Source organism: Misgurnus anguillicaudatus, chromosome 24 (genome assembly GCF_027580225.2).
Source record: "Misgurnus anguillicaudatus chromosome 24, ASM2758022v2, whole genome shotgun sequence".
In the NCBI taxonomy this organism is placed as follows: Eukaryota; Metazoa; Chordata; class Actinopteri; order Cypriniformes; family Cobitidae; genus Misgurnus; species Misgurnus anguillicaudatus.
This window is the reverse complement of record NC_073360.2, coordinates 46,881,772-46,905,648: the sequence shown is the minus strand read 5'-3', so window position 1 is coordinate 46,905,648 and position 23,877 is coordinate 46,881,772. Positions and strand designations below refer to the sequence as shown.

The 23,877-nt window shown below is 36.4% G+C and overlaps 2 protein-coding genes and 1 long non-coding RNA gene across 3 annotated transcripts in view; all 3 read right to left on the bottom strand.

Annotated features, from left to right (window-relative positions):
* Positions 1–23,877, bottom strand: part of LOC141361723 (protein NLRC3-like) — an 843,841-nt gene that overhangs the window by 54,512 nt on the left and 765,452 nt on the right. The window lies entirely within an intron of this gene.
* Positions 1,186–3,598, bottom strand: LOC129439419 (uncharacterized). The gene is made up of 3 exons (XR_012367667.1): positions 2,903–3,598; positions 2,453–2,501; positions 1,186–1,590 (listed from the first exon to the last, which is right to left on the bottom strand). It is a non-coding gene; the product is annotated as an uncharacterized lncRNA (long non-coding RNA).
* LOC141361375 (protein NLRC3-like) lies at positions 16,711–18,882 on the bottom strand. The gene is made up of 2 exons (XM_073862473.1): positions 18,790–18,882; positions 16,711–18,606 (listed from the first exon to the last, which is right to left on the bottom strand). The coding sequence occupies exons 1-2, from the start codon at positions 18,804–18,806 to the stop codon at positions 16,827–16,829; spliced, it is 1,797 nt and encodes a 598-aa protein (XP_073718574.1). The 5' UTR covers positions 18,807–18,882; the 3' UTR covers positions 16,711–16,826.

Below are 23,877 nucleotides of genomic sequence, written 5' to 3'. Positions count from 1 at the left end.
TGAGGCCCAAATTGAGTTTGCAGTCACTGTGTTAATGGAGGACACGGATTAATCTGTTTTGTCTCACATCCTTCAGATAGACTGTTGGTGAGAGGATGTGTGTGTGATCCCGTGTCTTTTGTTTATTAAACTGCAGGTATGTAAATCAACAAACCACTATACGATCACATAACTGAGTGAAATTGGCTAAATATAGTCTGATGATAAATGTGTTTCCTGTTAAGTGTAATGTTAATGTAAAGGAAAAGTGTACATGTTGAATTCATTTTATTTTGTTTTATAATTTTTGTTTATGTATATTTGTGTAAGAAATGTAATGAGTGACCAAAGAGACTTTTTGTCAAATGGACTTTATTATAGAGTCTCGCAGTTCTACATGTGACTGGAGAGAGTCAGATAGACTGTTGGTGAGAGGATGTGTGTGTGATCCCGTGTCTTTTGTTTATTAAACTGCAGACGTGGTTCACCAAAGAGCTTGGAGTCGGTGTGTCATTTGTGGTGCTGGTTGAAATCCGCTACATTTACAGTAAATAAATTGCAAAGCATCACTTCAAATATGTTCGCAAATAGGAGTTTCCTGATAAATAGGGAATAAGTTGCTATTTTTATTGTACTTACCTTAAAAAAAGATAACCACATTAAATCAGCTGGACTTTTGTTATTAAAAGCAAGTAATATAGGCTACACAAATAAAAGTGATGTGCTGTTATATTTACTTGCCGATGTGGCTCGTAGACATTGAGTGTAACATTCAGTAGTCAATATGAAAAATTCACAATTAAAAAAAAACATATTTTCCCCATAAGTCATACATACCACGTAATATTACAATAGGTACCCTGTTGTTATAAAATACTTAGAGTATAAATAATTTATAATTCTTCATATTCTTACCCCCTTATTACCCCAAACTTAAAATATTATTCCCTTATACCTACAAGTACGTACTGTAGAGGTACCCTGTTGTTACAAATAGGTACGCTGTAAATTCGGTTTAATTACGCGGTACTTTGCGGGTCGTAAAATAAAGTGTTACCCTGTTTTTGTGCTAAATTCATGCTTGATAAGCGGATTTAGAGTGTGTTTTATTTATGTTATGAGTACACTACAAATGTATTATAAGTGTCTTGCAAACATACAATCAGTATACCTTAAATAGACTGTTTGCATACGTTCTATATATTTTTGGCCAATCCAAAATTCTAAAAACTGCCCTGGTGAAAAATGAATATGCCAAGTACATTACATTTTGTATACTTTTACATACCTGCAGCTAGATTAGTAATGAGTATACTTCAAGTGCGTTAATAATTAGTTAACTTAAAGAGTGCTATTTTGGGAATAGATTACTTGCTGGTAACATAACCAAAATAATTTTTCCAAATAAATAAAAGCTGATTAAAACAGTCAAAAATAATTCATTTTAAATATATTTAAAATATAGTTTTATTCACAGCATTCAAAGTGTACAGTATTTGCCTAAAACGTGAACAATTACTCATTGAAGAATGTCAAGATGATTAAGTTTACAACGTCTTTCTCTCCCAAATCAACTTTAGTCTGGCAGATTTTGGTTCAGCCTTAGGAAATCTGAAAAAGATAGACAATAAGCTCAATTAAAAAGTGTTTAATATTAAAACATTACATTTATTTAAGACTTACTGTATTAAATCTATAGTTTACTGGCAGAGATTGTATAGCAGATATATTTTTACCTAAACTAGAGCTTGACTAAAATGTCATCATATATATTAAGGGGCGGTTTCCCAGACAGGAATTAGACTAGTCCTAGACTAAAATAAATGTAAGAGCTGTCCAAACTGAAAACAACTTGCTCTGACATATCTAAAAATACATTAGTGCCCTTTGTTTTACATCGTAATGCTCATAAGTAATGTTTTTAGTAAGGCATGTTTGTTAAAACTATCCTAATTAAACTAAGGTCTAGTCCTGGATAAAGATAATCTCTGTCCGGGAAACCACCCCTAAGAGTTTTCATTATAATGACTTGCCTATATGGGCTGCAAAATCCTCCTTACATAAAATACTTTAGCTCCTAAAGAAAGATTTTATTGTATTAAATTTAAATGTAAAACTTGTCAGAAAGAAAATGCAACAAGCAGACAATTGGGTGGTTTCCTGTAAAGGGATTATCTTAAAACAGGACTAGGCCTTAGTTTAATTAAGAAATATAACTAGTTTCAAAAAACATGCCTTAATAAAAACATTACCTGTGTGCATTTTGAGGCAAAACAAAGAGCACTGGTGTATTTTAAGATATGTCAGTGCAAGCTGTTTTCAGTTTGGACAGCTCTTACATTTATTTTAGTCTAGGACTAGTCTAATCCCTGTCCGGAAAACCGCCTCAATATGTATATAACGTTATCTAAACTGAAGCTTGATTTACTACTACGAATGAATTATTATATCTTAAGAGTTTAAAATGACTTACCATTAGCTGCAAAGTCCTCCCTACAAATGTCTTTGAAAAACTTTAGCTTCTGAGGAAAGAATGCAGCATCATTAATACTAAATACAGTTAAGTTGGGTAAAAGCCTTACAACCTCTAAACAGTCAATAAATGGTTAACTTTCACGCTACATTAAAAAAACAGATTTTCTGACGCTAACTTTTTTCATTAACATATACATACACACCAATACATATATTTAACAAAACAATCGGGTGTACTAATTCGATATAACAGGCTAACAGTGCTATCTTTCAAACCTTTAACATTAGCTATAAGCTAAGCTAAGCTACACAGCAGCTTATCACTAATAGCGAGTTAGACACCGCGTTATTGACAACATTTCGCATTCGAAATATGATAGTCTACTGATAAACTTCAGAATGGTCAAACGATAATCAAATATATTAATTTTAAGATATTTTAACGTACCTTGGGACTGAATCCGTCTGTCTTGAACGACTGGTAAAAATCAAAATACGTGCGTCGTGACGTCATCACACACGTCAGATGCATTATTCAAATCTCAGAATTCACTTTTCTCTGAAATGCATTTACGAAAACTGTTTAAGTTAATTAATGTGTACAGCTAAAAGCGGTATGCAATTGACTCAAAAACTACAAAAAAAAAACAAATACTCATATTCCCCTTACGAAAATGAATGTTTTTTTTTTGTGGTAAAAGTTTAGTATCCATGTTTTTTGTGTGTGTATTGATTATTATTAGCAAAACCATGGTTATTTTCTGGTAAAACACAGTTCATTGGTTTATCCAATGCTTGACTATAGTGAAGTTAAAGTGTACCTTATTATGTTAATAGTATATTACAAATGTATACATCTACAATATAAAATGTAACTGAACATACTGCTCTCTCGTAATTTTAAGACCACGTTATTTCTCCATAAAATAATATACATTTGTACACCCCATATACTTTCAAAATGTGCTTAAAATATACTGTTTCTAAAGAATACTAAATAATGTATTTTAGAAATATACTGTCAGTGCATTATTATAATGATAACTTTAAGCATACCGATAAAGTATACCTAAAATACATTTTAAAATAAGTTTAAATTTAGTATACTTTAAAAATTGCACAAAACTTTTACTTTAAGTATATTTTTCTAAAGTATACTTTTAGAAAATATACTAAAGTATAATTATTTTGAAGTATGTTAAAAGTTTAATTGTAAAAATACGCGCAAATATGTTGTAAGCATACTTTAAATATGTTTAAAGAAAGTACATTCCTTTGTAAGTATATTTGTAATGTACTATTGCAAAGTTAAATATACTTGAAATACAATAAAGTATATTTGTTTTTCACCAGGGAAAACTGCATTATATTGCTCCAGCGTCACATTGTGTAAACTGCATTTATAGTAAGGAAGTGCACATATGCAGATATCATAGAAATTAGCATTAAATACACACACCTTGTTCTCTTCTGAAGATCACGCGCACTGTGAGACCGTGGATTAAAGAAGGTGCTAAAACGCAAAGTAAAGACGGGGCGGAGCTAAGAGGGCTCAGTTTAAGGGGATTGTGTGTGCGGCACAGTCCTTGGCTGAGGCCCCAAAAATTTCATGGGCCCTTAGAATCATCCCAGGAGCACCAAAGTCTTAGGGGCACCAACTGAAACCAGCAATAAAAAATATTTTATAAAATTACAAAAGTATTTGCTCTTTAAGAGGTAAGTTGTTCATCTACTAAGTAAGCGAGACAGCTTTTTGGAAAATGATCGGCAGCAGCTAAGTGGCATAGCAAAAAAAAGCCACTTTACACAAAATCCCACAAATATGCATTTTTCTTCGTGCTGGTGCCGAGCAGTCTGTTAGCAGCACTAAAGATGATGCAAATTTATGCTCTGTTGAGTAATCAATTACTGACGGAGACACCACTGATCAAATAAACAGGAGTGCACCTGATGAGCCAAAGCATCCAGAAACAATCGACCAACAGCTAGACTTAAACTCCTACACACAGACTGAGGTGGATGATGAAACAAACAATCGACGGTTTGCTGTTCCTGGTGATCTGGTCTTGTGGGGGTTCATCACAGTAAAAGTGAGTGAAGAGTAAACAACATGGAGCTGCCGTCTATCAGAATCAGGCTGCCAAATATCCAACATCTGTACGAGATTGTGGAATGGGTGAAGAACACGTTCTCTTATAAATTAATTATTACAGTCTCGTCCCCAAAACAACTAAATTGTTCCTAAGGAATGGCTACTCTACTCCCCGTCAACTAGATTGGTTTATTGCTATTCATGCAAACTTTTCTCCTCACAAAATTATACATTTATTACAGGCTTCTGTGACTGGAAACATCCTGAGAGGATATCTGACCATGAAAAGAGTGCAGATCACCGACATAACATGCTTGCTTTAATAAACAGAGCAAAACAAATATTGAGGCCAAGACCAGATTTGTTAATGCTGAGGGAAGAGTAGTTAAAAAGATTCCTTAGATTTGAGCCCATCCATAGCCACACAGGTGCAAGCCTTGCCGAGTGTGTACTAAAAATGGTGCAAGACTTGGGGTTGGACTTGTCAAATTGTCAAATACAATGCAATTAGAAAAACGCTTGCAAAAATTGCTGCAGATTGTAATGAAACAGCAGACACAAGACCTGATGCTGCCGCACTCGCTGGTAAATGAAATAATCTGGAAACGAGGATAATGACTACACTGTGGAACCGGGTGTTAAACAGATTTAAGGCAACAAGCGTTCATCTGCAAAAAGTCGACATGGACTTATCCACTGCTGTTGAACTATTGCAGTCATTACACTTTTATGTTGACACTACGAGAGCAGCTTGTTGAGGTAGATGAATCTGCTCGTGCTTTCTGTGTTACTCAGACTTATCAATATGACATTTGCCACAAATGAAAGAGAAAGCGGTTTGCAGATGAGTCATCTGATGAAGATGAAGTATTATTTACTGATGTTAATCAGAGATTTAAGGTCGAGGCATATTATGTAATTTTGGACAGACTAAAGGCCCGGGTATACTTTTTTTCCGCGTCCGCGTCCGGCTCGCGCGCGCACGCGTCCGCGCAGCTTTCCGAGTATAGTCCCCGCGGCTACACGCGGATGGCCGCGTTCGACACTATACGCAATCCAAATGATTTCTTATTCAAATTATTAGTCTAACAGGCTGTCAGGGCAGCACTGATTTGGAGACATTTACAGTACATTAAAACATTAGGATAGGTGAAGAAAAGTAACTGATCCACCATTGCAAACACAGTTTAGAACAAACAATAAGACAACAAAGAACAGGAATCAAACAAACATGCTCCAGGGCTTTCTGTTCTTGGAAGAAGTAAAAGTTAAAGAAGAAAAACGATAGTGTGTGTGCAAATGCTGTCTATTTCCTTTGTATAATTGTTTATAGTGGAGTGCCCTGTCTAAATATTTTCACGCGCATGCGCTGTTGTACGCGGACTTTACGCGCACTGTCCGCGCGGTCTCAAATTTTGGGCTGCACGCGGACGGTCCGCGCGGCCGGCCGCGGACCCTCTTGATGATGAAAATGACGTCATGCGGACGGCGCGCATACGCGGACGTCCCTAGTATACTTTCGGCTTAAAATCATTCCTGGCCAAACGTATTGATGCTTACAAAGAGGTCTATGATCTTTTTGGTGTTCTCTTTTGTAAGGACTGTACAGAAAGTGAATTGTGCATAAGGGCTGATAAACTGTCATCACTTATTCAGTGGACCTAGATAAACTTTGACTGATGAAATTATTCAGTTCAGACATTTTAGTAAAGACAAGACCTCACCTGCAGAGCTGCTGGAAATTGTTGATCAGAATGGACTAAAGACAACATTTTCTAATGTTTTTGTTGCACTTATACTGTATTTTTAATTTTGTCAGTATCTAACTGTGAAGGAGAGAGGTCTTTATCTTTATCTACTCTAAACCCGTAGTGAAAAATGAACTTAGGACAACAATGACACAGAAACGTCTTTCTGCACTTTCCCTGCTTGTCATTGAATCTGAACTGGTTAAAGACATAGATTTCTAAGACATCATATGCCAGTTTGCTTGGTCAAAATGCAGAAAAGTGCAATTGTAAATTGTTTGAGAATTTGTGCATAATATCACTGCAATTGTTTAGTTTGTGTTGTTCAGTACAAGCAATGTAGCATTACACCACTGAGTAGTTGCACATTAACTACAGATGCTGTTATATGCCAGATTAAAGAGTTGTTTTTTGTGTTCAGTTCTACAAAAGTGACATGTTTATATTGATAGTTTCTTGTGAAATGTAATAATTGCTCATTCTTACAAAATCTTCTAAATTATTAAGTGGATTCTGTCAGGACCCGTCTGAAATCATGTGTTTTATAACATCTAGTCTTTGTGTTCGGGGTCCTGGCAGTACCATGTTTTATGTGGGAAATGTGTGGTTTTAGTATTGGTTTATTCTGACCACGCATTTCCCGGGTCTCTCACTTTTTCCCGATTCCTTACTTGATTATTTTCCAGGTGTATGTGATTTACTTTGTCCCTATTTAGGGGCTGTCCACACAGAGACGCATATCACTGTATACGTATAAATTTGTTATCGTATTGGCGTTTCATCCACACGGATCCGGCATTTTGGGAGACTGAATCCGCTATTTTTTTAAACCAGGTCCTAAAGTGGATAAATCTGAAACCGACACCCTTGGGGTTTCGTCTGTACAGTCAATCCGTATATTTTGTGAAACGAAAACGTCATCACATCACGTGTCGGAAGCGTCACACGTAACAGCAACAACAATAACGGCGGACTACGTGATTGTGTTCGTGCTACAGAAGCTACTAAAGCCTACTAGCTTTATTACAGCAAAATCTATTGCTTCTATGTAATTGTGGTGACCAACAAGCGATAATGGACAACACCATACGTTGGTTAGGCGCATGCTCAAAGTCTTCTTCTCCGTGTATAGTGTATATCTGTGGCAGAATTACAGCGCCCCATACTGGTCCAGCATATATACTACACCGCTTTCAGTCGGTTTCAGTGGTTTTGTGTTTATGGATAATTTTTTTAGAGCAAGGAAAATAAATGATCGGATAGGGAATGCACCGGCTTCGTGTGGACATAGCCTTAATGTCCTTGTGTTTGCTGTTCTGTGCACGTTCGTCTTGTCACATTTCCTGTTGGTTTGCTGTGAGTGAGTATCTAGTGAAGTCTTAGTTGTTGCCTATTTATGTTTTGAAAAGTTTATTGTTAGTTTTGTTAAGTTTAGTGTCAGTTTAGTGTTGTGTCTCCCTTGTCTTGTTTTGCCCCCTCGTGGGTTTTGTTTTTCTGTTTTACCCAGTTTGTCAATAAATTCCTTTGTTGTTTATGTCTGCATCTGGGTTCGTGTTTTGAGTGAGCAAAACCCTGACAGAACGAATGTGCCAAAACAGAACCCAGCAGACTATGGCAGAGGATCCAATTTGGTGGAATGCCCTTACCACAGAGTCACATTCCGGGTTTGGGTCTTTTCCACCACAAAAGGGACTTGATCGGCGGATCTATGCCCAGAAGGTCCTGGACAGGAGTGCTTGCTTTTCGGACCGGATGGTCAATAGGTACCTCCTGGCCGGTCTCGATTACCCTCCTCCTATCTCGGAACGAGCTGGTCTCATCTCCTAACCGTTTTGGGAACTGGTGGACCGTCTCAGCCGACAGCAAGGGTCCCGGGATGAGAGTTTGACGGTTGGGCCACAGTCATCCGCTCCAAGGGGTCTCATCATGGGATCGATAAGGCTGAGGAGTTTGGTTCCCACCTCTCCGACTCCGAGGGGCTCTCTCACACCTGTCTCACCCACACCTACCCCTGTTCTTCCTTCCACACTTCCCGTACCCAAGAACCGGAAGAAGAAGAAGAGGAGGGAAGAAGTGGTGTCGTCTCTGCCACAACCTGCATCTGTGCAGCCGCCAGCGCGTCCAGAGCCGCCAGCGCATCCAGAGCCGCCAGCGCGTCCAGAGCCGGCGACGCAGCCGCCAGCGCGTCCAGAGCCGGCGACGCAGCCGGCGACGCAGCCGCCAGCGCGTCCAGAGCTGCCGACGCAGCCGCCAGCGCGTCCAGATCCGCCGATGCAGCCGCCAGCCGTGTGCACAGCCAGGGCATCCCCAGCCGGGTTTTGTCCATCCCAGGACTTATACTAAGTTCACCCAGACTCCTTCTCCACCCATCCACCCTGGACCACCCCCAATGAACTCTTGTGTCCCCCCCCTGTTTGTTATTTTTATTGTCCCACCCCAATCCTTGTGTTATTATTGCCTGTTTGCCCCTGTTAATGTTTATGTTCTCGTGGTTCCTTTCTGGTAGCCGCTCCTTAAGGGGGGGCTACTGTCAGGACCCGTCTTAAATCATGTGTTTTATTACATCTAGTCTTTGTGTTCAGGGTCCTGGCAGTACCATGTTTTATGTGGGAAATGTGTGGTTTTAGTATTGGTTTATTCTGACCACGCATTTCCCGGGTCTCTCACTTTTTCCCGATTCCTTACTTGATTATTTTCCAGGTGTATGTGATTTACTTTGTCCCTATTTAATGTCCTTGTGTTTGCTGTTCTGTGCACGTTCGTCTTGTCACATTTCCTGTTGGTTTGCTGTGAGTGAGTATCTAGTGAAGTCTTAGTTGTTGCCTATTTATGTTTTGAAAAGTTTATTGTTAGTTTTGTTGTGTCTCCGTTGTCTTGTTTTGCCCCCTTGTGGGTTTTGTTTTTCTGTTTTACCCGGTTTGTCAATAAATTCCTTTGTTGTTTATGTCTGCATCTGGGTTCGTGTTTTGAGTGAGCAAAACCCTGACAGATTCTTGCATGATCATTTGTGAGGTGGGTCGGGGGCACCTGTATGGACCTGTTGTCCAGGGGCACCACAAGGTTTTAATACACCAGTGCTTATTTTAAGGACTACAAAACAATGCATTGTAATACATTTTGATATTGCTTCACCAGATCCTTATAAGACAGCAGGTGCGCCAAGCAGGTTTTACGAGGACTTTTCATGTGTGTATCGTAATGAAAATAATGCATTATATCTTACCATTAAACTTCAGAAATCTAGTAGAGATAATGTTTTTATGTGTACTCAGAAGATGTGATTGACTGTTAACTGTGGGGTTCAGGGCTGTTATGTTAACAGGATACAGCGTGCTATGAGAGGGATTGTTTATTCACGTTAGTAAATTAAAGACAAAAATATTCACCAAGTTGTCTACTCTATTTATAATGACAGATATTATATTTGATTTATTTTTATGAGACATTTTTAATTTCTGGAAATATTTAATACAGAATATGACAAATAATGCAGAATCACAAAAATTCAACATTTTGTTGATTTTGCGCTCTTCTGCAATTGCCAACAACTGTAGAGACTGACTGGCAGCCGACATCTAACTCCAGATTGTAAAATCAGTATTTTGTCTCTGGTAAGTCCTCAATTAAACTAATAAATGTGATCATTTAGTGCATAAGATATGTGTTCACTGCCAAGACGGGCACCAATATGGTGGCGGTCATGGCAGAAGTGACGTTTTTGGTACCCATGAATTGCTTAATTAACCATGAACATACCTGATAGCTTTTTGTAGATGAATTGTATATATTGTATATATGTATATATATGTGTATATATGTATATATAGATATGTGTGGATATATATGGATATATGTTTGTGTATATGTATAGGTGTATACATATGAATGGCCCCTACGCTAATTGGGTTTTGTTTTTCTTTCTTTATGTCTCGTCCTCCTCTCCGAGGACAATGAGACAAACAGACCCAGTTCCGGTAAATGTGAAAGTCGGCACACCTCTGACCCACCGGCAGACCTTCAACGTGATGCCCAGCTGATGCATGACCAACGACCACCGGCAGAACCCGCTTAACCTCCGCCTAATCTCCTTAATCGTTTCAATATAAATATATCTCCCAAGGGTTTTTCCCTCCTATGACTTTTTTTTTACTTCCCCGGCTGAGCCTGGGTTTTTTTTTTCTCCTAGGGGGTTTTTCAACCCGGGGAGGCAGCCCTCTTGGGCTTAACTTAGCACCATCTTCTTTACGTTACATTAGCAATACGCACGCTTATAATGTTGATTCATAGCCGCATCAAATTTAGCTGCTTGTGCTATCGTGAATTATGTTGTGCTATCTGTCGTTTTTCTGTGCTTTTCACTTCTTCTATTAATGTAAAGCTGCTTTGAAACAATCACCAATTGTGAAAAGCGCTATATAAATAAAATTGAATTGAATTGAATTGAATTCTGGTGAGCACGTCAACACCATTTAACACGAAAGTGCATCTGTTCCTATTAAAAACAGATTTTAATAGCTCTTCTCCACATAGGTTCATGGTAAGAATGTTGTCCCACCCAAGTTTTGATTCCTACTTAAACAAATGAAGTAATATAACCACACTTACAAAAAAGCCACACAATAATCACGTAAAGCTGCTCTCTGTCCATCCTGACTAGACCCCGAAGCCGCCGCCAGGCGCCGCCATTTCCACCATTTAGAAGTTGAGCTGCAGCCAGCCAATAATTTCCTAAGCCAAATTGAGCTGATAAAGTTTGGCTGAGCCGGCTAGAATTATTTGCATCAAATAATAATTCTATCACATAGAGACATACACACACAAAATATATAAACCAATACATGAGATCTATTTTCCGACTGGTTTCATAACAGCACAGTTTTGTGCTCGCTCGTTGCTACGATACACAGCTGGCCATTTCTCAATCCAAAGGTTGCAGACTGTGGAGGTTGCATATGCAGGCTGCATACGTCATCAAGTCTGGTTTATTTAAGTTAACTGAGCATTACATTCACAAGCCATACGCATATTACAACAGTTTACGATTAACTAAGAATAAACTTTATAATTGTTAATCTTTTGAAATAAGACAAGTCTTGATGACGTATGCAGCGTAAAAATGCGACCTCCAGAGGCTGCAGTCTTCAGATTGGGAAACGGCCAGAGACTCACAGGGATGACGACCAATTAAAATTGCTACAGAAGAAGCGATGCATTTTTTCCTCGCACTGATCTAAATGGCGGAAAGAAGCAAGCAAGGTAATTTTGATCTCACTTCTCACATACTTTCATAATTCCTACTTACTTTTTTTAACTTAGACCTACCCAGACTTTTGTTAAATCTTCAGGGCATGGTTGCACAAACCTGAATCAAAGATTGATGTTATGAACCAAATTGTATTATTTTGAAATTACGCCGGACATGGTTAAGATACAGGAAGAGAGATCGCAGCGCGCGGAAAGCCTTGTTAAATGAGCCACATTTCTCTCTTGCGTAAATATACATTGTGTGTATAACAGTATACGAAATCAATATTTTTGCACTGTTTACTTTGAGCTTATGTACACACTTTCGTTTCGGATTACATTTTGAATGTATAGTGTTAAGTCTGTTTGTGAACTACCTGCAAGGGGCTTACAGACAGCTACGTAAACTGCTAGTTTGCATCCTTTGGAAAGTGGAGCGAGGTATGAAATCTTTAAATATAATGTTCAGTTATCCAAGTGAATTTTTGTAATGTAAAGTGTTAAATGATGTTTTACAATGTTTCTTGGGTTATGAGTTTGTCAACACGAGTCAGCAATTTGTGAAATTAATGTAAACTGTATTGTAGCTTATTGCATTTGCACACGAGAATATTCTTCATTTATCATTTGAGTATTCAGTTAATATTTGCACAAAACTATGCAATTTATTCGTATTTTTTATTTACTTGCCTTTATATGTATTATACTTTAGTTTCACGGTGCTGGAAGAGCGACAATAAACATTATTGCACCCGTTTTCAAGACTCCTCTTCATTTTCGACTCCAAGGGCTGCTACACAAATATTCTGGTACGGAGAGATTTATAGCACTGAACGTGATATAACTGAAGTAACAAACCATCATTTCCACATTGCTAATTCACGACGCATGCTTCAGTGTACATTGAAGTGAAATGTGCAAAACTTTGTCCAAAATAATACTGTTAACAGTGTGTGTTTATATTACAGTTTTTCTCAGTCTCATTTTTTAATTACCTGGAAAGATTGAGATCTAGTTAATCAGTATAACATATACATCTGTAGACATGTAGTGGCAGCTTCAGTCATTTGCAGCTATGAAAAGTCTGGCTGCAGCAGTCATTTAGGTTTTGGCTGAGCCGGCTAGCCAGCCAATAACTTCATCAGCCAGCCATTATTCTCAAAACAAGTGGCTTCGGGCTCTAATCCTGACAGACAATTTAAGCAGAATCACAGAAAATAAACAGATGCACTCTGAGCAATTAAAGGAAAGTTTACACACACATGACTTGTATTAACAAAGTCTGCTTCATTTGGAAATATTGCCTTGTGTATGCGAACTGAACCAACATTGTAGACATGTTTCAAAACAAAGCAATCAATCTACAGGTCTGAAAACACCCTAAGATTAACTTTTATGATCCACTTTCAATGTTGACTAGTGTCTATAAATCCATTACAGATGTTATGATCTCTATATAGTCTCACTATAATCTATATGTGATTTCTGTCTGAACATCAGATCACAATCTTACCTCAGTAGCTTCAGTTAACAGTCAGGATTCTTCAGTACATCAGAGATCAGCTTCACTCCTGAATCTGTGAGATTATTCTCAGACAGATCCAGATGTGTCAGGTGTGATGGGTTTGATCTCAGAGCTGAAGTCAGAACAACACAACCTTCATCTGTGATACCACAACAATACAACCTGTAGAGAACAGAGACTTACGTGAATGTGAATGATGCTAGTTTGTCCACATATCTCTAACCTCCATCTCTTCATGTAATGTTCCTCTTTCAATCCCTCAGTAACTGAGACACTGTGTGTTTAAATGTCAAATAAATCCATTACACAGCTGACTATTAGTGTTAGATGTCCTAAACCACATGAACATTTCTTCATAAATCTGTATTGAGTTCATGACTCACACTGAATACTTGATCTTATTTCCTCAAGTGTTTGTGTTCATAATAGACAAGATATTGTTTGACTCTCAGCTAACAGAGAAAAGTTCTAAGAACGTTCCCTGAAAGTTCCCAAAAACTTTCTGCCAATATAAAAAGTGTCCAGTTTTCTTGATTTTCTAAGAACGTTTCTGGGTTGTCTGAACGTTAGATGAATGTTAGATTCTACCATTTTCAAACGTTATGTCAATGTCATGTTTTAATGTTCACACAATGTTTAAAACAACAAATGTTTTATAGACTTATTTGCTTGTTATGTAGATGATAGAGTAGGACTGGACAATAATTCAATATCAATATATCTCGCAGTATAATATTTTTCGGTAACAGTGATATGGTTTCTAAACACATTTCGATATTTCGATACATTACGGCGTCCTGTGGCCGTTCACATGTCACGTGTAAAAACACATGTTAAACACTGGTCAATGCGCTACTTCCCTCTTAAACGCATGGCATCTTGTAGTTAAAGGACAAATTCGGTATTTTACACATAAAGCCCTGTTTTCAGATTGTTGATGATGAAATAGAACGGTTTTGACTGAAATTTTGACATATGATGCTGGCCCGAAAACTTTCGGGTGTTTATTGTATTACCCCCCACCTCTACAATGGCTGTATAGGTGTACTGGAACAATCCTTCCTAAAATGCATTAAACTTTCATTTACAAAGACGTGAAACTCAGCGAGTGGTCAGGGGTGTTCACTGATATGCTCACACAAAAATCGTTGCAAAAGATGCTTTCCAACAGCTGTTTTAGGATTCGGTGTAAACTTGTGGATCTATTTTTCCAAATGCCTCACACCCGTATATTCTTCCATTGAGAGCTTGAATAATAGACACTCCAGCCCAGTTGGTGGCGATAAAATTTCAGTCAAAAACGTTCTATTTCATCATAAACAATCTGAAAACAGGGCTTTAAGTGTAAAATACCCAACTTGTCCTTTAAGCAACCATGAGCCGCAATCTCCGGGACGACAAGCAAATGGAATGGGGATTTAAATTCGCTTATCTGTACCTTGCGTCAAATCATTTCATTGTCACCACCATGCGATCAATTAATCTATTCGGGACTTTGGAGTGTTTGCTCAGAGAAGAGCTGTCAGTCACTCAGAAGTACGAGAAGGAGGTGTGGGGTCAGTTCAAGTCAAGTCACAGCTTCCAATGACGACATCATATAGAGAGGGAGAACAGGAGATGTAATGCATACAAACTGAATTACTGGGAAAAAAACAGGCTTAAACCATAAAGTGCCAATGTTAGAAAAGAATAAAGATGAGGAGAAAAGATACAAGTATGTATGCTGCTGTGTCACCTGGTTATGAGTTATATGTATAATATAATTAAATGTCTAGTATCAAATCACTGATTCTTGAAACTTTGGCAAAAACATGTCCCACTAAGAAAAGTGCTGATTCTGTTGGAAATTAATATTATTTTCATGAAGAAAAAGAATCAATGTTATAATCAGGGAGTCCTTTGCACATATGTAAGATTCTTTTATAGGTTTATTTTTTATTTTTTATTAATTTAATGATTATATGCTGGCCCATTGCCTATAAAATCAGCTGTCCTCTGTTAAGTGATAATCATTTCAACTTGATTAAAAAAGCCAAAAGTAATAATTGAATTGAATAATATATTTACCACAAGAAAGAGTACATTGTAATAAGTATTAAAAACTACAAACAGTGAGTTTGAACAATATTTACTATTATTTTGTGATTGCTTAAAATGTCTCCCACATATTCGTCACCACCGTCAGATATTTATAAAAAGCAAAAAAAAATCAGACAACTACAGAGTCAACTGCATTCCTGAGGACCCCATTTTCAAACCTTCAGCTCTTCTGCATGCTTCAAGATCACTCAAGCTCCTGTATGTTTGATATTTTCTCTTAAACTTCTTCATATTTTTGGACACTACTACTGTGACAACCATAACATGTCAACACAGTCATCTTTGTATAAAAAATATTAGATTAGATCATGAAATAAATGTATAATTTTTCACTATCTAGCTTGCCAAGCAATTACAAGTAGATCAGTAATTTTTATTTTTCTTACAGTATGTAACATTAAATACTACAATTATTTTAGGGTCACGTTGACTTATATTTTCTCCACATATTACTATAATAGCAAATTGAACAAAACTATAGAATAACACAGATGGAACTATGAAAGTCAACACTGTGACTGAATAAATCCATAATATATCAAAACACAAACACAACCTGGTGGCCCAATTTTTTTCAGTGGTTTGTTTTTGATTCAGACATCTATTGCAGGCATTCTTGGCAGTTTTTCCTGAGGCTTTTTTAATATGCATACCGTCATCGAATTTATACCATACCGACCGAAATGGAGAAGTATACAGCGATAAAATTGTTGGCCATATCGTCCAGCCATATGATAGAGAAACATTGCATTTTATTATTTTAAATTTTATAGGGGTGGTTTCTCAGACAGGGATTAGACTAGTCCTAGACTAAAGTAAATGTAATAGCTGTCCAAACTGAAAACAACTTGCACTGACATATTTTAAAATACATCAATGCCATTTGTTTTGCCTTAAAATGCACACAAGTAATGTTTTTAGTAAGGTGTGTTTGTTAAAACAATTTATATTTCATAATTAAACTAAGGCCTAGTCCTGGCTTAAGCTAATCCCTATCTGGGAAACCACCCCATAAAACATTATTTCTGAATGTTCTGTAAAAATATTGCTGTAGAAAACACAATTCACTTATTAGGTTTAGATGTTGATGATTTGTTTCATTTAAAGTCGTCATTATTGTGATTAGTGTTTGTTTTAGTTGACTCTTGACCCTTGACTTTTTGTTTACTAGTTCTTCCCTGATTGTGTTAAATGTGTATATAAAACACATTTGTTATGTTAATGTAAAGTTAGTTTAATTCTGTAGCAGTTGGTAGATAAGTTGTTGTTTTAAACATTGTGTGAAAATTAAAACATGAAATTGTCATAACGTTTGAAAATGGTAGAATGTAACATTCATCTAACGTTCAGACAACACAGAAACATTCTTATAACATCAAGAAAACTGGACACTTTTTATATTGGCAGAATGTTGGGAACTTTTTTGAGATTGACTTTTGATTTATGTACAACATTAAGAAAATGACTTTTTTTTAGAAAAGATTCTTCCAAAGTAAGAGTTCAAAATAAAATCATAAAGTAATTAAATTAATTGTATTAAAGCAACACTATTGCACTGTTGCGCTTTTAAACCTCATGGGGGAGCCGTAAGCCAATCTTACATGGAAAACTACATAGTGTTGCTTTAATATGTAAACAGTCATGTGATTGTTGTTAGTTTTACTTACTTGAGTTTTTTGGTTTCTTTAATCACAAGCTGCAGTTTCACAAGAACTTCATATGCTGTATTTTCATCTCCAATAAATTTATTTAGATCAAGTTCATCCAAATGCTGATCAGACGACAACAACACAAAAACTAAAGCTGCCCACTGTGAAGAGGAGAGTTTGGTCTTTGCTACTAATTCAGATTTCACATAATGTTGAATCTCTTTCACCAGGGAATCATCACCCAGTTCATTCAGACAGTGAATCAGATTGATGGATTTCTCTGTAGACAGATTCTCATTCATCTTCTGTTTAATGTATTTAACAGTTTCCTCTTTCTTGTAGGAGCATCTTCTCATCTGTGTCAGTAGATCCTGTAAGAGAATCTGATTGGACTCCAGTGAAAGACCCAGAAGAAAACGCAGGAAAAGATCCAGATGTCCATTCTTACTCCGTAAAGATTCATCTACAGCTCGATGATGTAACTCAGATAATGAATCCTGTTCTGAATTTATAGAAAACCAAACTGATTTAAACAAATTTATTTTGTTGTTTGTGAAGGAGATGTGAGCATAAAGAGCTGCTAGATGTTCCTGGATGCTGAGATGAACAAAGCAGTAAACTTTCCCCTGATACAAACCAAACTCCTCTCTGAAGATCTGAGTACACAATCCTGAGTACACTGATGCTTCTGCTACATCAATGTCACACTCTCTCAGGTCTTCATCATAGAAGATCAGATTGCCTTTCACAAGCTGCTCAAAAGCCAGTTTCCCCAGTTTGAAGATCATGTCTTCATCTTTCTTCTCATAGTCCTTCTGATGTTTGATGTTTGTCTGAATGATCAGGAAGTGTGTGTACATTTGAGTGAGAGTCTTGGGGATCTCTCTTCTCTCTGCTTCACTCAACATTCTCTCTAGAACAGTGACTGAAATCCAGCAGAAGACTGGGATGTGACACATGATGTAGAGACTCCTGGATGACTTCAGGTGTGAGATGATTTGATCAGACAGACTCTCATCACTGATTCTCTTCCTGAAGTATTCCTCCTTCTGTGGATCAGTGAATCCTCGTACCTCTGTGACTCGATCAACACACTCAGAGGGGATGAGATCAGCTGCTGCTGGTCTGGAGGTGATCCAGATGAGAGAAGAGGGAAACAGATTCCCCTTGATGAGGTTTGTCAGCATCACGTCCACTGAGGTTGATTCACTTACATCACACAACCTCACACTGCTGTGAAAATCCAGAGACAGACGACACTCATCCAAACCATCAAAGATGAACAACACTTTATATTCATCACTGAAGATTTCCATTTCTTTTGTTTGTGGGAAGAAAAGATGAAGAAGATCTAAAAGACTGAGTGTTTTGTTCTTCATCAAATTGATCTCTCTGAAAGGAAGTGGAAATATGAGGTGGACGTCCTGATTCTCTTTCTCTTCAGCCCAGTCCAGAATGAACTTCTGTACAGAGACTGTTTTTCCAATGCCAGCGACTCCCTTTGTCAGCACACTTCTGATGTGTTTGTCTTGTTCAGGTAAAGGTTTAAAGATGTCATTACATTTGATTGGTGTCTCCTCTGTTGTTGTTCTTCTGGATTGTGTCTCAATCTGTCTCACCTCATGTTCATTACTGATCTCTCCACTTTCACTCTCTGTGATGTAGAGCTCTGTGTAGATCTCATTCAGTAGTGTTGGGTTTCTCTTATTTGATGTTACCTCATACAAACACTCAAACTTCTTCCTCAGATTTGATCTGAATGTGTTCAGGACTTCAGTAAGATTAGACTCATGACTGAAATTAAAAGTAATATATTAGATAAGAACACAAGTTTGAGTTAAAGTACAGAGCAAAATGTTGTTTTTGCATCACAAAACATGGGACTTATAAATATGGATGGAAAATGTTTTTTTTTTTAAGTATCATGTGGTCAACCTTTTTATGTCTCTAAAAAGAAATTAAAATCCTATTATTTACCTGAAATGAGGACTCATGTTTTTATTAAAGTCTTGTAGTTTATTCCCAAATTGCTCAATCTTTCTCCCCTTACAGTCGGGTTCTGTTATGATTCGTCTGGATGGCAAGAATGAAAATGAAGAATCACTTAAAGGGCGGTTCCCATTATAACTATAACTATAAGAAATATAGTTTTAAAGCAACACTATGTAGTTTCCATGTAAAAATGACTTACAGCTCCCCCATGTGGTGGAAAAGCGCAACAGTGCCTATTATCAGACACTCTTCTGCAGGCAGGGGGAGGGGCGGGGCTGTGTTTCCTACCATCCACCGCCACTTTCAGAGTGTGCTTGTAGCAGCTAGGAGGCTGCTCAGGTTGCAGCAACAGTACAATTTGTCCAGTTAAAAGTTGTTCTATCACTGAAATAATTTTAGAGACATTATTTAAAGGTAAAAAAACTACATAGTGTTGCTTTAAAAATCCTTTGATTTTAAAGAGAATAGTGGAGTTCACACCACAATTATAACGATAAAGATACAAGTAAAAGTTTCGTTGTGATCACTTGCGGAGCGATATTTTTCTAACCGATGAACGATAAACCAATGATAGCCAATCAAATCTACTTGAATCTAAAGTGCACGCACATTTGAAATGGCACTGTGGTTGTTGAGGATATCTGCTGGTTATAGCCAGTTATAGTAGCATATTTATACATTTCAATGTAAACAATTACAGCAAGTGGAGAGATTTTAATACAAAAACTGTAAATTTTATGTGTCTCTTTGCATGAATATGTCTGATAATGAAGAATAATTTCTCATCTCTTTGACAAAATACAGGATTGTAAAAGAAACTGTTAAACTACAATCATAGTTTTCAAAGATATTGTATACCTGTGTGCAGGCTGTGTTTCTTCACTCTTAAACTCTATTGGCAGAGGCATAGACACATCACTCTTCATAGACACACAACTGAACTCTGAATCTGATCTCTTCTGATGATCTGAACTATAACACACAACAGATTACAGTTAATCCTCTGAACTGATGTACAAAACAAGTAGATCTAAATGAGTTCATCAGTAGTATAGATACGCATATTTATAAAATTCATTTGTTAAAAGGACATAATGATCTTTTTATTGGCACTGTTAATACAAAAACTGAGTGCTTGCCTTGCACAGATGTGTCTCTTTGAGTGAATATGTAATGTATAATAATGATAACCAGGGCTTGACATTAACACCCGCCAATCTGCCAAGTGAGGGAAGATTTCTGATACCCCACAAGCCACTTTGGCAGGTTGAATATTTTTTTTAATTGTAGTATGCGAAATTATAAACAATGCACAATGCGATCCTGGGAAACTACAACTCCCATGAGCACTCCCTGCAGCCAACACAACGTACTGAAACCGTTTGTTGAGGCGTGCGCGATCTGTGAATACACGGGACGCAGTCTGAGTGCTTACATGCACACTTCAGTAAAGATAAAACAATTGCATGGAAGTGATTGAAGAGATTTAAAGTGAGTGCACACTATCTGGACAAGAGTGGAGAAAAATTCATAGCGCATACCTGAATGCACACGTCCCAGTTTTGTCCGAAATCAAAGGAAACCAGCGAGTGGAGAGGTTCGCACATCATTTAAGTCTTAAATCACTTTTAACAGAAACCATGATCAAGCTTATAAAATACAATCTGCATAAACAAGTTGACAGTAACATTTACAGTATTTACTGCTGTTGTTAATAAATATTTAAAGTGTTGGCGAGGGTTTATGTGTTTATCTTTTCAGTTAATCTTCTACAGCCCACTCCACTTTTAATATATTCATTCAAAGTTAATCTATTTATGCCTTAATTTCTAGCATGTTTTTATGCACCTAAATATATGATCTACTGATATACCTGGTTTATACCAGCTTATAAATGTAGTCTGAAATTGGGTGGTCAGTCTGCATTTGAAAGTCAATCTGCATTTAATCTAGCTAAACTAAGTAAAATTACTCAAATTACAGTCATTTTTGGGTGCCAATTTCAATCTAATATAAAATTTATTTTACCAGCAACAAAATTGTGGCCAGTGGCTAGTAACTTTGGAAAACAATTAGCCACTTTGACTGGTGAGCAAAGAAGTTAATGTCAAACCCTGAAGATAACATTTTCTGCCCATAAACACAAGTATAATAGACAAGAAAAATAATATTTTTTGCAAAAAAAATCACCATTTAAAAGTTTCAGAGTTTTTTATACCTTATATCAGGCTGTGTATCTTCACTCTTAAAGTATATTGGTGGATCCATAGACGCATCACTCTTCATAGACACACAGCTGAACTCTGAATCTGATCTCTTCTGATGATCTGAACTATAACACACAACAGATTTAATACTTAAAATAACATAAAAAAAAATTTTTAGATTCTCATTATAAAAACGAGCATTTATAGTAAATAATACCTATAAAAATAATATTTTCATATAAGTTAAAGGTTATTTAATTGATGTGTATTATTTTAATATTTTAAAGTGTTTCTATAAAGTACCTGCATCCTGGAGAAAAATCTTCATGTGTTGATGTTTGTGTTTGATCCATGATGGAGCTGCAGAGGTGAATCTGATCAATCTGATCTCCACAACTGATACTGAATGAAAATAACATTCAGACACAAAATCAACTTAAAATCAAAGTGAATAAACAGACTTTATAATTCAGATAAATGAATCCTGACTGTTAAAGAAACAACTGCGTCATCAACACAACTACACAACACTACATCACATTAACACAATATTAAGACAACATTAAGTTAAGAGCTACAGACAGCGCAAAACATTAAATAAATAACGCTAATATTAAAATAATCCAATATAAATTAATAAATATTTAACAAAACTATGAATGATGAAGTAAAAAGTGTCTGATCTCACTTGAAAAACAATATAAAACACTGAGCATATAGCAAGAAACATGAAAGATGTCATTAAACATCTGAGTTATTCATCAAATATTCGTCTTTAAACTCTTCCTGAAATACAAGTAAAACATTACTATTGTTTAATAATGAATGTCATCTTGATTTCTTTTTGTTCAAAAACACTGCATTTTTTTGTTTGTTATTTTGACCATTTTTGAAACGTAGCCTGAATGATCTTTTACTTAAACACAAACCTATAAACAGTAAATTCAGAAAAATGAAAATAATGTTGGAGTCTCTTAATGTTTTCCTCGACTGTAAATATTGATAGATCAACTTGTTGAGAGTAATTTTAAGATAAGAAATGATTGAATTTAAAAGAGTGAATCTGTCCTTTAAAGAAACTATGAATGAGGAAGTGAAAAGAGTCTCATCTCACCTGAACACACCTGAACACTCGCTGTCATCACAATCTGACTGGATTCACTTTCTCAAAATACTACAACTTTTACATCAACTACACACACAAAAATACCTGTAAAGCTGTTTATACATGTTATATTAATCACTTTGATCATCGATATGTTAAGAAATCAACTCTACCTGTTTAAAATCATATATCTATGTTTAAAATGGCGGAAGATAAACACGAAACAATTTACTTTCACTTTCATCTGTGACGTCACTATTGTATGAGGAAGTGTTTGAGGTGTTTCTCCCTCTGCTGACAGTAAAAAAACATTAAACATCTGATTACAAATAATTTAACACATTTAATTTATAAACGAGACTTAATCATTAATGTGAGTCAATATGTTTACATTCACTACATGAAACAAAGAGCACATCAACATTAACAATAATTAAACTCAAATCAAAATTACTCCTCTTTTGTTTAACTAATATAAGCCTAATAAAGTCATATGAGTTTAATATAATGTAGACTAAGTGATATTTTATTATTTGTGTGAACTACATTTACATTCATGTATTTATTATAGTGTGAACTTTATCAAGTGTTTGATTTAATAAACACAGCGAGGTCTTAAAAACACACACTTTTAGTTTAAAAGATTAATTGTAGATAAAATATAATTGTGCTAACATAAACATTTCATTAAATAAAAAGACAAAATATCAAGATAATTATCAGACATTAAACATTAAAAGATGTAAAGAAAACTCTGCCTCCACTGCCACCTACAGGACATTTGTGTTATTACAGTTATTCTGCAGTGTGTCATAGACAATAGAAACATTATTCACAGTTTCTTTATTTTCTCCACTGAAATCTAAAGTGTGTGTTGAATGTGCAGATGAATGAAATGTATAAGATAACTGATGGTGCTGTTCTCAGATCAGATGCAGGGACACTGAGAAACATCATCAGCAGCACATCCGGCCTGTATCAGTGCACTGCGTCAAACATCATAGGAAAGAGCACCTGTGTCCTTAACCTGCAGGTTGTAGCACGTAAGTGTGTAAGGAGAGACATTACAGACACAAAGACTGTCACATGATCAGATATGAGGTCTGATCACAGCTCTGTCTCGTATCACAGCTCAGACACAGAGTGTGAGTCTGATCACCGGCCGGCACCATCGACACGAGCGTTCTGGCTGTGATCATCTGATGTCTGCTGCATGGTCACGCTCTTCTACTGGAGAAATAAAAACAAATATGAGGAAGATCAATGAGATCAGGTGACTCTTCATCATCACAATCAACTTGATTTAATTTGCTCTTATCAGAGTTACAGATGATTTGTTCACGGGTGAATACAGCCTAAACTAGTAAGTTTAAACCACACTAGCGAGCAGTTCCAACATAAGATTTAAACAACAAAATAGAATAACTAGATGAAATGAATGAAATGAATAGAATATAAACTAAATGTATATAAAATTAGAAAATAATAATAAATGATAATTAATGAAATATGTAAAAAAAGAAAATTAAACAAATAATGAGTTGGACATCTGATAAGTGTAAGGTGTAAAATGCAGTCTTGATCAGCGACACCCATCTGTGAGGTGTGATATTGTTCAAGGTGAACAATTATTTTGTCTTTGATGTGAAGGCACAGTTTTCTGTTTTATCGCAGCACAGTCAATGTGTTAAGACCTTTTTCTGATACTTTTGTTCAAACTGTCTTCTTTCATGTAAGCATTTGTGTAAACAAATCAAAGGA